Source organism: Chelonoidis abingdonii, chromosome 3, assembly GCF_003597395.2.
Source record: "Chelonoidis abingdonii isolate Lonesome George chromosome 3, CheloAbing_2.0, whole genome shotgun sequence".
NCBI lineage: Eukaryota > Metazoa > Chordata > Testudines > Testudinidae > Chelonoidis > Chelonoidis abingdonii.
The window spans coordinates 130049308-130064275 of NC_133771.1; the positions used below are offsets into that span (position 1 = coordinate 130049308).

Here is a 14968-nt window from a genome sequence, read left to right on the forward strand (position 1 = left end):
ACAATACATCTGCATGCATAAATGAATATATTTCAAGACATACCTAGTAAGTAATCTATTGAAAATTGTTCTAGATCAACCTACTGTTGTGTTCCTTTCTCTCATTTATCTGGATATTTTCCATATGTAGAACAAATGTGAGAGACATATACATACCTCAGCCCAGAACTCTGCATATATGTCATTAGCTGTTAATCTGGTAACTGGCCACAACTTTGTTACAGAACATAGATCACAAGCTGTCATCATCAGACCAATCATACGATCCCTAGAATACAAGAATATGAAATTGGTTATTTAGCTAAAGCTTTATATTATTGTGTTTTCAAGCTGTGTGTGTGTCCTGTCATATATATGCCCAACAACAACAAAAAAAAGTACAAATTCTACAAAATACCTCCCACATAACTCCACCATCCCCCTTTGATATTAGCTCATTGATAATTCATCACATGAATCATATTAGTACCATATCACTTTTATTCAGTTCAGCAGCTTATATTATTGAAAAAAGGCTCTATTCAAGAGCAGCCAAGTGAAAAATTTTAGTCAAATGGGTGACCCAAACAAGTGTAAATAAAATGTAGTGTTTCAAGGAAGATCATGTTATAATTGATTTAAAGCATACATTATCCACTTTTGAGAAAAATTACGTCCCGTGATTTATACCTGTTGTATTTGTGAACTTTTTAAGCAATTATATCATCTGACTTGGTACTATACTAAAATGTCCCTTTGTATTTTAAATATCGTATTGTATCTAGTCTGTTTTGAACACGTGTTAGTAGTAAAATAGAATTTTGTTTGTGCTAATAGCCTGTATTTTTATTATAAAGGTAGATTAATTTAGTGCCATACATATAACGTAGGAAATATGAGCAAAATGAAGATCTTTCATACTTATGCAGAGATATAAACCTTAAGTAGTTCAAGGATATCAGTGGTCAGGTATTCTCATTTTTAAGCAGTAATATATGTGCCCATTCTAGTATGACTAAGTTTTGCCCAGAGCTTATTTTCTATTAATTTACATAATGGCATGTCTACTCTTGGAAATTTACCAAAATATCTATTTTGTAATAATTATTTCAGAATTGTTATTCTGGTAAATTTCCAAGCCCTAAGAAGGACTTTTCCATTCTTGGGACATTCTCAGGGTTGCCATCAGGAGGATAATCCACTTTTGTTGTTTTCAAAGTAGGTTTGGGAAGCGATGGGGAAAGAGAAACTTGTTGCCTTCCCTAAGCTTCAAGATACTACAGTGATGGGTACTGTAAGAAACCCTCCAAAATAGCCAAGGTGGAAATATATTTATTCTTTACATGGTCAGGAAGCTTGTTCCAGAGTGTTTTCCTTTCAAGTACCAGTTTTGCCCCAGTGTAAGACATACCAAGGGACTGAAAACTGGTCAAATGGTGAGATTTTCTACAGGAAACTCTCTCTCTCTCTCTCTCTCTCACACAATCATTTTGAAAAGTTTGTCAGACTGTGCTATTTTGGTTTGGAGGGGTGGAATGCGTTTATATGTGGGGGTTTTTTTAAAGTAGGTATTTGGGCCTTGGTAATTCACAAGTATTTGTAATTAAGGATATATATTGGAACTGCACATTTGAATTGAGAATTTATGATAAATATATACCATAAATGTTTAATGTGATTATTGCTAATGACAATTAAAATGTTATAAAGCACAAAAAGATGAATAATTTAAATACCCTGAATTACCCTAAACCAATTCAGAGAGTTAACTGATTAGAATATGAGATACTAGGAGAAAGTAGGGGCTAAAATATTTAAACACCATTTTACATGTCACAAAAATGCTGCATGCTCATATTGTAGATAAATAATGATTATTCTGTTATATCCTCTCAATACATGATTAAAAATACATAATTAAAAACTGCATCTATCCTACTTTATTTTATCCAGAAGTTTTAAATTTCAAAGGTTAATGCAAAATTGCTTTGAGTATATATGTCCGAGTTTAGTTATGTTGAAAGGTACTTGTGATCTTTTGTGCTTTCAGCTGACCAAATTCTGAAGTACTTGGCACAAGAGTCCATTTTTCCCTATACTGGATATTTTAACATAGTGTAGTGGTAGTGCTCAGATTTTCATTCTGGCAAGGATGAAAAAATGTCCCATACAATCTCTGTGTTTTGCATACCCAAAAGTAATAGATTTCATCCAACTCACTCTGTCAAGCAAAACCTTAATAGTGACCTCAGCAATCTTAAAGCAGCAGAGTAAATGGACTGTGTGGCAGTCAGATGTGTCAATCTGTTGATACAAGAGAGTATGAGATCACCATCAAGATTTGGCATGACAGACCAAGCTGGATGAAGCTGGGGTATGTACTGCTTTTCAGTATGTGCTGGAGGTAGAATAAATGTCTTATAGAGTGTGGGGTAGGTTATGTGAAAGTGGCAAAAGAGATTGGAGACTTTTCTCTTAATTTCTTATTTTCATGCTTTCAAGGATTTAGGTAGATGAGGTGAATCCTGGTGCAACTTTCATTGTCACAACACTTAGTTTTTGTTTAGGCATGCAAGTGTGAATGTATATTATAAAACCTGATGTTTCTGTGGTCTAAATTTTCTCTCACTAACTCTGGATTTCCAACCAGTAAAACTCTACTGATGTCAATGCAGCAACTCATTATTTACACTGGCATGGGAGGAGAATCAGGCCCTAGGGCTAAAAGTATTTTTATATTAACTGTATGAATAGGTAATTACCACTAAAAGCATTAACTGATTTTAACTAGAGTCAGATTGGGAATTTAGGCCCTGATCCTGTGAAGACTTATGCATGTGCATAATTTCACAAATATACACAATCCCCTTGAAGTCAATGAGACAGGTGTAAAGTTAAGCATGTGTTTAAGAATTTGCAGAATTGGGGCCTGAGTTACTAATGAAATCCTCAATAGGAAAAGTTTGAAGGCTATGAAATGTCAGTGTGATAGATTTAAACAAAGTATCTGAACACTGTAAATTGCCTTTTTATATCTGGAATACTATATTTGTGCATATATATTTGGTCTTAGAGCTTACTCTGTGTAAAGCAGGGGTTCTCAAACTTGGGGTTGGGACCTCTCAGGGGGTCACGAGGTTATTACATGGAGGCGTCGCAAGCTGTCAGTCTCCACCCCAAGCTCTGCTTGCCTCCAGCATTTATAATGGTGTTAGATATATAAAAAAGGGTGTTTAGTTAATAATGGGGGGATCACACTCAGAGGCTTCCTACGTGAAAGGGGTCACCAGAACAAAAGTTTGAGAACTACTGGTGTAAAGAACAAGATATTGTGTGCATGGTAAAAAGTCTCGTCTTAATTCCTCTTTATTGTCATTTCCAGAAACAAGGTTCTTTCTTCAAGTTATGAATGTTTGCTTGTTTGCTTTACCTATGTGCTTGGTTTTTAAGGTTTAAGGCTCCTGTCTGATGCAGTTCTTCCAGCTGTTTTCTGTTTCCGAAGTACAGGGCAAGGTCTGTGGCAATGATGGCTTTGCGGATGATCTCCAGGACCTGCTCGTACTCGCTGGAGCTCAGTTTGGAGAAGATATTGTGCCCTTCCAGCTATGAAAAAATAAAAAATAAAACCAATAAAAAGCACAAGCTCTAATTTTGAAATGATTCATTGAGGATAGGTCCATCAATGGCTATTAGCCAGGATGGGCAGGAATGGTGTCCCAAGCCTCTGCTTGCCAGAAGCTAGGAATGAGCGACAGGGGATGATTTGATTTGAGGACTTGATGATTACCTGTTCTGTTCATTACCTCTGGGGCAACTGGCATTGGCCACTGTCAGAAGACAGGATACTGGGCTAGATGGACCTTTGGTCTGACCCAGTAGGGCCATTCTTATGTTCTTCTTATTCCTATATTTATTTATGAGTTTAGAAAAGTTTTACAGCCCACTAGGAATTTTTGTATTTTATAAATGAAAACATGAACAGCATGAAACGCACTTTGATATTTTCTTTTTAAAAGGTTAACATGGAGCTGTTCCTATGACTGAATTGCTGCTCTGTGTTTAGGGTTCAAAGACATGTATACGTTAGACACCACCTCTCATAGTACTCCGTTCATAGATTCCTGTTTTTTTGCTGTAGTACATCCTACTGTGATGAGCCCAATCCATAGTCATTAACAAACATATTATCTCTATTATGAATCTTAAATTTTCAATCCATTGATTTTTGCACTCTTCATTTCCCCAAAGTTTACAAATGAATTTACATTGTGGGACAAAGTTTAAAAATTAGGAACAAATATCTGCATGTCTCTAACATGTACATAAACAACGCATGTGCAAGTTCAAACCAAAGATTTGGGCTCTCACATTGTCAGATGTGTGGATAACTGGGCATTTTCCCACCTTAGTACCCGAACTGCACACAAATTAGGCACTTGAAATATTTACATGTATCTAACTTTGAAGATCTAGCCCTGCAACCTTCCCTAAAGATATGGCCTGATGCTGGAAGGTGCTGGGTACCTACTGTCAAGTACTGAGTGCCCTCCAGCCCTGGAGCGGACGGTTCTCAGCACTTCTCAAGCCCAATGTTTGCTTGTTTGGGGTTTGTTTGTTATTTAAACACTCTTTTCTCCTTCTAAATGGAGAAAGCTCTCTGAAGGTAGAAAAAATTACTCAGCAGAAATACATTTTAACAAAACGTTTCCCAGCAATTCTACAAAGCACTCCCACTTACAGCTGGCTTGGGAGCCTGGGATTCCCAGCCTGATCCAGAGTGCTGAGATGCCACTAGCCTGGCAAACTAGCTTGGGATTTCTTCCTGAAGATAACAGGAGTGTTTTAATAGTGCACAGTGTATGCATAATATTTAATACCAACAAAGAAATATCTAGTTACTGTAATCAGGTTATTGCAATTTGATTAAAGTGCCCTAAATAAAATGTAATTAATAGTCATTAGCAGATGCAATTTCCTCTTTCAAAATGAAGTTAGGTATAGTACTTTCATGTGTGTATATTTAGGGAAAGGCATCTTTGTTTAAGAATGAGCTGACTTATGAACTAGAAAGAATAATGTCTTACACCGTGAAGACTATGGCAACATGCCATGCTTCATGCCCTTTCCATTTTTGCTATCATTAAACCATATGTAATGAACAACATCCACATATGGTGGCTACTAGTGAAAGCTACACCATATAGTTAGAAAACTCTGCACTATCCAATGTTTCTCTCCTTTGGAAACAATTAATTAAAGGTCTTGCTAAAACCCAGAGGGGACAGGAAGGAAAAAGGATGAACTAGCCAAATCAAGGTGCATATAAACAGAAAACATTAAAAATACATTACACTTGGATGTGCTTCAACATTTCATTGCCACTTGTGCAGACCATAACTAAAAAAGTCTCCCTGCCTTTTGTCAAACATTATCCTTAAGGATAAGTTGTTCTAAAACAATTTCGTATTGGTACAAATAAAATAGGCTTGTTTTTGCCTATCGCCAGGAATGTGAGCTTTATTTTACAACATTTTGCTTGGACAAACATATTTATTGTGAATAATGAAGAGAAAAAACAATCCATTTGTGCCTCAATGTTCCTTTGACAACGTCCCAAGTCGTGGTACAGGATGTTTCAAGAAAAACTCATTTTAATCCATCGTCAGCACTCTAGTGCCAGACAGCGTTTAGCAGAGTTCTCCTAGTCTGGATTTTTGGCATTTGTTTTTTTCCTACTCTTGCTGCATGATTACCATTAATATGCTCCACGTTCTATTACTAAGGTTATGCAGTGGCATAACACCACAAGATGTGCAGTAGGCACCTCTTAGGACCTCAGAAGTTACAATATTAGGAACATTAACATGACCAGATGGTTATGACTGTTTCTGCACACAGTATTAACCTACAAGAACTGGCTGCTTTCTTATGTACTAATGGAAGCTGCCATTTTGGGTATGCCATTTATGTTGCTGAACACTATGTGAAATGCATGCCTGATGATCAGATTTGATTCTTTCCATGATCAGCTAAAACTGGTAACTGGAATCCTCTATATTTATACAAAATAAGTAGGACAGTCAATTAATCATAGTTAACTCAAACAATTAATGCAAAACAAATTAAATAGATTTAAAAATATAGTCACAATTAACCACAGTTTTAATCACACTGTTAAACAATGATAGAATACCAATTTAAATGTATTATAAATATTTTGGATGTTTTTCTATAATTTCAAATATATTGATTTCAATTACAATACAGAATACAAACGTGTACAGTGCTCACTTATATTATTTTTTATTACAAATATTTGCATTGTTAAGATAAACAAAAGAAACAGTATTTTTCAATTAATCTCATACAAGAACGGTAATGTAATCCCTTTATCATGAAAGTGCAACTTACAAATGCAGATTTTTTTTACATAACTGCACTCAAAACCAAAACAATGTAAAACTTTAGCGCCTACAAGTCCACTCAGTCCTACTTCTTGTTCAGCCAATTGCCAAGACAAACAAGTTTGTTTACATTTATGGGAGATAATGCTGCTCATTTCTTATTTGTAATAAATAATAATATATGTGAGCACTCTACACTTTGTATTCTGTGTTGTAATTGAAATCAAAATATCTGAAAATGTAGAAAAACATCCAAAAATATTTATAATAAATTTCAACTAGTATTCCATTATTGTTTAACAGTGCAATTAAAACTGTGATTAATCACAACTGTTTAAAAAAAAATCACAATCATGAGATTCAAAATCATTTGACAGCCCTAAAAATAAGTATGGCATAAATCTATGTTTATGATGGTTGAAACAAATAGCTATAAAGTTCTAATTAATGTAACATTTTTACTATTACAATTACTATTTTTACTGCTGACATACAAGGCCAGATCCCTCAGCTCTGGTTGGTGCTAGTCTAAGAAGGTTCTCTGATCCTGGGGCCATCCAGTCCCTAGTACAAAACAGAGCAACCTAAAGGCTGCTTTATGTAACACTGGCCACCAGTCTCCTCAAGTGACCATTTTGGCTGCCAGTATTTTAGCATACACAGTAGCATCCTGGCCATGTCCCATTTCCCAAAACACCACCCTGTGCTCAACTGCCAGGGCTAGGATGTGGCACAGGAGCAGCTATGGTGGATCTGTACAAAACTCAGGGATTCTACCATGCAGGGGAAACCTCAAATAGGTCATTACAGTACTGATTTAAGTTTGCTTTGCACTGCCAGAGCAGCAAAGAAGTCTTAATAGGACTGAGTTTCTTGCTCACTGTATATAAACTCATTTGAAAAACAAATATTAAAAATCTAATGCCACACTAACACTGAGGGACTCATTTACACCCTCTTAAATGAAGAAACATTAAGAGTTAAGGCTTACATTCTGTAAAGGCTTCCACGTATATGATTCCTAAAAATATGAATCACAAGATGTGCTTATGAATGTGACACAGAACATGTGTTTTTATGAAAAGCTGATAAGATATTTAAGAAAATAAATAAATATTTCTCTTCCTGGTCCTTGAAACACCAGGAAGAGAAAAAAAAAGTTACCAAGGAATTAGACACACATTATCATGAAAAAGGTGTGTATAGGGAATGTGCACACCAAAATGAAAAACAGTGAGCACAGAAATCATAAAGGACTAGGAGCTATTTTTGTAGCTATGAGGTCTCGCTCTTTCCAGTTCAACAGTAGTTTATTTTTAATGAATGACAAAATACTTATCACTAAGTTTAACCTTCCTGAAATCGGTTAGCACGCTCTTAGTAGGTTTGTATTAACTCAATACACAAAGGCACTACTTCATATTATGGACCCACTGGCATACAAAATTTAATATTTAAAACAGTTATTTTTAAATCACAGAAGAAGAAGAAGAAGAAAAAGAAGAAAGCATATGAAAACAATCAAACTATTATGTACATTTTTCCATGCATGCCAAAAAATATGTTTGCTCCTAGGTAAAGGATGCATGCATATTTAAAGCCACACATTTAATTCTCCCAGGAATTTATTACAGCAGATTATTATAACTCTGAAATAAAAGACTAAAGCACTGTTGCCAATTCTTGTGATTCTATTGTAAGTCTCAAATTTGGTCATTTTAGGTATGTCTACACTGTAATCCAACATCTGTTTACCTGTGCCAGAACGGCTAAAAACAGCAGTTCAGGTGCAGTGATGCGGACTTTAGTGTGGGCTGGACCAACACCCCGGGGACCCAGGGTACCTACTTGTATTGCTAGCCCATGCCGTGGCATCTACCTGCCATTTTAGCCATGTTAGTGTGCGTAGAGACAACGTAAGCCTACCTGAGCTGCAACCACATTTCAGAGTGCAGCGTAGACCTACTCTTTCTTGGACCATCAGCTGCTGGAATCATCTGACAATATGGGAGTCTCAGGGAATTTTTCATTTAAAAAACAAGTAAGTTTCTAGGCTTTCGCAGCTAGAGAAAAAAGAATCAAAACATGATCCAAGTGCACCCCAAAGGCTCAGAAACCAGACAGCAAATAAAATAAACCTCAATTCTTTATTTTTTTAAATCTATGGGGTTTTATGAAAATCTCAAGATTTGCGGGGAGGGAGTGGTTGACTCCTGATTTTTTAACACTTAGGATTTGGCAATAGTGGAATACAGGCTTGCTGTAATAAAACGTGGCCCCATCCCTTGCACATATTTTTATTTTCTAGACTAGCACTACAAATCTAGTAATGAAATAAAACATGCTTAAAAAGTAGCTATTAAGAAATGCTGTGTCTACTACATTCACTACTATGATTCTAAGCTTTAGTGCATTCAGTAATCCTACCTGCAGAATGGCCACTGTCTGGGAGAAGTGGTGTTGCTCCATAGTCGAGGTGGAATAAAGAGCTGCCAGAGGGTGATCAAATTTCTGAAGGTAGCTGTTGCTGTAACCCCTGTGATCCAGGTCATGACACAAGCATGCAACTAGGAGACCTTTTCGCTAAAGAAATGTGTGAGGCAAACACAAAGAAAATATAAGAAGTGAAGAGATGCATTGCCTTGCCTCTAGATTTCACTTTAATCTCTTTAAATATTGTACAGTCACACTACAATATATAAATTAAAAAGAAACCAAATGGCAGTTTGTCCACTCTATACAATGGATTTTTGATGCTCTCAATTTTCCATTTTATTAGTATAACCGTTTCAGCATGTTTCCTGTTTAAAGCATGTTTTCCTGGTATTCTAAACTTTATGTAGTTGTCCACCAGATGCACAGACTATAGCTTTGTTTTATCACAGAAGTTACACAGAGTGTAAACATATTTGGCCAAATTGTTCTCATTAGATCCATGAACTGAGCTTGACCTTCTCACTTGTGTGTGTGTATCAGCTACCTGCCCCCAGATCCACTGATGAGTTTCCAGGGGTCCAGTAGTCTGTGTGGGAGGAGGATGAAGAACTCAGGGAACATACATCATTCCACCCAGTACTCGTCTATCAATTTACTGAATAATTAAATACAGGTTGAGGCTGTATTAATCGGATAGCGGAAACCCTTCTGTGCTGGAGAACCCCCCCTTTAAAGAAGAACAATGGGGGAAAAGTTTCCACAAGTTGGGGAAGTCCAGGAGAGAAGCAGGAGGCCCAAAAGTCAATGCAGATAGTTACTGAGAGTCAATCTACTGTTTCTTCAGTAATAGGCAAACCCTGTTCCAAACGGAAGGACATGGAAGAAACTCCAGGAGGGGGACTTTGCAGAATTAAAGAATACACTTAAATATTGCAGAGGACAGGCAACTGGGCCCATTTTTCTTAGGTGTTTATGTGTGTGTATGTATAGGTGTCTGTGTGTGATGGTCCAAAGAGAGGGTGGGGAAAAGCAACGAATTTATACTTCATCTGAAGACAAAATGCTACATTCTACACTTAGCCTGAGCTTTGCTCAGACACATTAAAGGGGGAGGCATGAGGAGCTGGTTATTTCTAGGAGCAGAGCTCATTTACGCCAGTAATGTAAGGTCCACCTTATATCAGCAGAGAATTGGGAGTAGAGAGGAGCAAAGTGGATTCAGCAGACCAGAGAGAATCCAGTCCCAAGATTCTGTGGCCTGGAAGGGATCATTGTTTATTTAATGGGATTTAACAGCAGCATAACAAGCTGACCTTGTTTTGTTTTTTATCACATTCTTTTTTTAAAAAATTGGTCTGTCTATTCTTAAATTACAGGAGGACAAAACAAGGATGCTAATTAGTTTTAGATTTTCCCTATACAAGTTGCACAATGATAGTACATAGAATTAAATTTTTATATTGCAGGCTCTCTACCATATAGACAAATTGCATTTGATAAGAATTTTTAAATAAAATCCTTATTTGAACTAGAACACCAGTGTCAAGCTCTGGGGTGCAATCCAGACTGGTGAAGAGTTGTGTCACCTTTTACCCTGGAACCCCGAGTACCTTGCTACTGTAGCTCTCTGCCCAGGACACCCACAACTAGCAACAACCATGAGCTCTGTGTCTATGCATTGGGCAGCCCTGATCCAAAGCTTTGGATCCTGGAGCTTGCCTGCAATACCAGACACCCACTGCTCTCTACCAGCCTTGGTTAACAACTGGTAAGGTGATGCCACACTCCACCCCAGCCCTGAATTCTCCCAACACATATAATCTGAACTGTCCTGGAACAATCAGAGGAATGTTAAGGTTCGTTATTCCTTTAAAGGGTCACTATCCAACAGTTGTTATTTTAACTGGACCTACCAAACAGTTCAGTTCAAACACAGCATTGGATTGGTTCAGATTAAAAATAAAGCAAGTTAGTTCATTCCAAAGAGATAAATGTTAAGTGTGCACAAGTATAACGATTAAAGCCAGAAATGGTTACAAGAGAAATAAAAGATCAAAATGATTTCTAGTAATTAAAACTTAACAAGCTAGACTTGGTTCAAGGTAAAATCCACACCACAGCTTTCCATCAAGATGGCTGATCAAACCCACCGGTCAGGACCTATCCCCCAAAATCAAATGGTTGGTACCTTTGTCTTCTTAGTAACTACCATCCATCATAAACTGCAACATGAAATGAGACAAAGGCAGATGTAGACGGGGAGGGGCAGAGTTGAGGAGGGTCTTGAAGGATGACAATTTTTATTATTACAATTGCTAGGTGCTTTCCAAACACAGAGGATGAGAGAATCTGTGCACTGAATAGAATATACTCTGACTACTGAGGATATTCGGAACCCTTTGTTTCCTATGCTACCAGGAAATTAAAACAAATATAAAAAGATTATTTCGCCATATAAACAAAAAGAGAACAAGAAAATAACTGGAGCCACTTTGCAGCAAGGAAGTGTAGAGATTAAGAATTATCTAGTTATGACCCAAAAGCTAAAGCGGTGGTCCCCTTAACGCACCCGCGTCCTGGGCCCCAGGAGAGCACCCGCTGAAATGCCACCGAATTTCAGCGGCATTTCGGTGGGGACGCCTCTCAATGACGCCGCTTGCTGTTGACAAGTGACATCATAGAGAGGCGTCGGTCCCGAATTTCGGCGGGGACGCCTCTCAGTGACGTCACTTGTTGGCGACAAGTGTCGTCATCGAGAGGAGTCCCCGTCGAAATGCCGCTGAAATTCGGTGGCATTTTGGCGGGGGTGCTCCACCGCCGCAGTGGTCCTTCGTCTGGCGCCTGCCAGATGAAAAGGTTGGGGACCACTGAGCTAGAGGAATACTTTGTCTCCATTTTCAGTAAGGATGCTAATGTAGAATATGGGGGCAAAGGCAGGATGGCAAATGGATGTGAGTAAACAAATGCAAATGGTCTTATTTAAACTCAAACAGCTTCATATGTTCATGTTGTGGTGACTGGCTAAGCTCCATCCCAGAATATTGAAAGAATTGGCACATAACATTTTAAGTCTAGTAGCAAAGATTTTTAATAAATCTGTCAGATTTGGGGTGGTACCATATGACTGGAGAACAGTAAAAGTAGAACCTATATTTAAGAAAGGGAAAAAAGGTGATCTGGACAACTGCAGATCTGTTAGTCCGACCTCAATAGTATATAAGGCTTTAGAACAAATTCTGAAGTGAAAAATCATTAAAGATGCAGAGGCAAATGAAAAATGGGATACAATGCAACATGGGTTTACCAAAAGTAGGTTGTGTCAAACTAACCTGATATCTTTCTTTAACTGATATCTTGGAGCTAAACAAAGCCTTTTATCGATATCACATGGAAAATTATTAGTTAAACTGGAGAAAATGGGGATTAGTACAAGAATTGTAAGGTGGATGAAGAACTGGCTAAAGAGGAGATAACAGATTCACCTAAAGAACTATTGAGCTGGACAGAGGTTACTAGTGGAGTTTCTCAAGGATTGGTGTTGGAACAAAATGTATTTAACATTTTCATTAACGACCTTGGCACAAAAACGAGGAAGTACTAATACAATTTGTTGTTGACACAAAATTGGGAGGCACTGTCAATTCAGAGGAGGATCAGAATGTGATACCAGAAGAACTGGATGACCTTGAGGACTGCAGTAACAGAAATCAGATAAAATTTAATAGTACAAAGTGCGAAGTCATCCAATTAGGAGCTAACAGCAAGAATTTCTGTTCTAAACTGGGGAATCATCAGTTGAAAACAACAGATAAGGAGAAAGACCTGTGTGCATTAGTCAACTGTTTGATGACTATGAGCCATCTATGTGATGGGGCAATGAAAAAGGCAAAGGCAATCCTAGAATGTAACAGACAAGGTATTTCTAGCAGAGATAAGTAAAATACATTTATTCGTGTCTAAATTAGTGATATCGTAGCAGAATTTTTGGAAGGCTTCTTGATCCATTGCTAACTTCAAGCACTCAGCCACTGACCTCCCAGGGATATGCTGCACACCATCTACACACCTCCTTGCTAGTCGTCCCCTACTGCAACGACCTGCCGCCATTCCTTCCCATAATAACTTTCTCAAGTTAATTTCCATCTCTATGCCTGATGTGATCAAAGTACATAAGTTTGCACCTGCTGATATCTGACAGCAGGGTCTGCTTCTCTCCAACAAGGAAATGTAATCAAAAGGTGGAAGAGTTGAATCATTCAGGGAAGGAAACTGGAATCCACCCTCTGTACTTTCTCCCATGAGAAGTATCCAGTACAGATAGGGAAGTATTAATGCCATTGTACAAGATACTGGTATAAGACCTCATCTGGAATACTGTGTACAATTCTGATTGCTCATGTTGAAGAAAGATTAATTTAAACTGGAACAGGTGCAGAGAAGGACCAATAGGAGGATTAGGGGAATGACGGATCCATCTTACGAGAGAAGACTGAAAGAGTTTGGCTTGTTTAGTTTAGCAAAATGAAGGCTGAGAGGGGATATGACTACTCTCTGTAAATACATCTGGGGGTAAGCACTAGGGAGGGAGAAGAGCTATTTAAACTAAAGGACAATGTTGGCACAAGAACAAATGGTTATACATTGGCCATGAATAAATTTAGTCTGGAAATTAGAAGACTGTGTCTAACCATCAGAGGAGTGAGATTTTGGAACAACCTCCCAGTAGCAGAAGTGGGAGCAAGCAAACTAGATGACCAAGGGGGAGCCTTCCAGGCTTATGATCCTCTGAAGCAGGGGAAGAAAATTCCCTGTGAAATACCACTGCATTTTATAGTGAAATTTGTGCAAAAAAAAGTATTACACTATGCATTGACTTTAAATGGGAATTTTGCATGCATAGAGAACAGGATGCAGTTTTTCTTTTTTTATGTTCTTAACCGAAATACCACCCAAATGCAAAGAATCTCTCTCTAAGATCAAATTATTTTTGTCAAAGTCCTGAGAGGTTGAAAATATATAAATAAACCCAACCACCTCCCACCTCCATCCAAGAAATCCCCACATCATCCAATACACACTTGTGAATCTGAACCCTAGAACTGTTGTCTTGAGGATGGAAGAACTCCCAATTTAAGAAACACATTTTGAAATCTTATATGGCATGGATTCCATCTAAATCAATTGCTGAACTAAGAACATTTTGTTCTTTCAGATCTGGAAATTATTTCTTGCACAGTTTTAAAATTCTGAACCACCATCATCATGATGTATAAGAATTCTAATTTTACTTGGCTTAAAGATCATTCTTCATGACTGTAAGCATTCTGATGGTAATTTTATCCATCCTATCTACATCTGAATTGTACAGAAAGCAAGCTTTAACTTAGAGAAAGAACCCCTTTGCTTTACAAGAATATAGAAGGGCTTTTATCTTGTACAGAGTTTGCCATTAGGAAGTCAACATTTACACACAATTACCAAACAGTAGCACCAGATATTACATTATTTCCTGTATTTAGAACAGCTGTGTGTTACTGACAACACTGTGTGGCAAGCATGGATAAATGCTGACTTTTTAATGGCAATCACTGTATGGAAGAGTGCCATCTTGAGGACACCACTTTGGGTATATAAAGACCAAATTTTATGGAGAAGCCCACAGAGAATAAGTTTACAGAAAAACTCAAAGCAAAACAATAATAGAGAAAAGATACTGTATGTATTTCCAGGACAACTGACACCTTCCTTCCTAGCTCAGAATTACATTGCTGTCTGAATTATGAGATTTCATGGGAGTACTATAGTCCCCTTGCTTACCTCCAGGTCTGTGAAAAGCCCTTGGTTGTTTTGAAGTATGGCATACATGCAATGTGCAACTGTAATTGCATGCTTCCAGTTGTGATAGGGCACACGGCGATAGTTCTTCTTTACAGACATAATAAAACGACATAGCTTTTCAAGTTCAAAGCTTCAAAGAAAAAAAATTGGTGAGAGAGAAGAAACAGAATGGAAAAAATGACAATAATTCTAATTCATCCAAAAATAACCCACTCTTTATAACAAAAGATATATGATTTGGTTTCCTTTCTAAGATCTATTAGAATTATGAAACATTTAGATTCCAATAGTAAGAGTGGTGGTCTGATTTC

At 37.5% G+C, this 14968-nt stretch overlaps 1 protein-coding gene across 2 annotated transcripts in view; it reads right to left on the reverse strand.

Moving 5' to 3' along the window:
• The window catches only part of PDE10A (phosphodiesterase 10A), a 309321-nt gene that overhangs the window by 17678 nt on the left and 276675 nt on the right, over positions 1-14968 (reverse strand). For both annotated transcript variants that reach the window (XM_075064099.1, XM_032790920.2), the window contains 4 exons: positions 14637-14787; positions 8811-8966; positions 3410-3582; positions 157-268 (listed from right to left, as the gene is read on the reverse strand). In XM_075064099.1, the coding sequence (XP_074920200.1) occupies positions 157-268; positions 3410-3582; positions 8811-8966; positions 14637-14787 (592 nt within the window). The remainder of the gene's footprint in view (positions 1-156; positions 269-3409; positions 3583-8810; positions 8967-14636; positions 14788-14968) is intronic.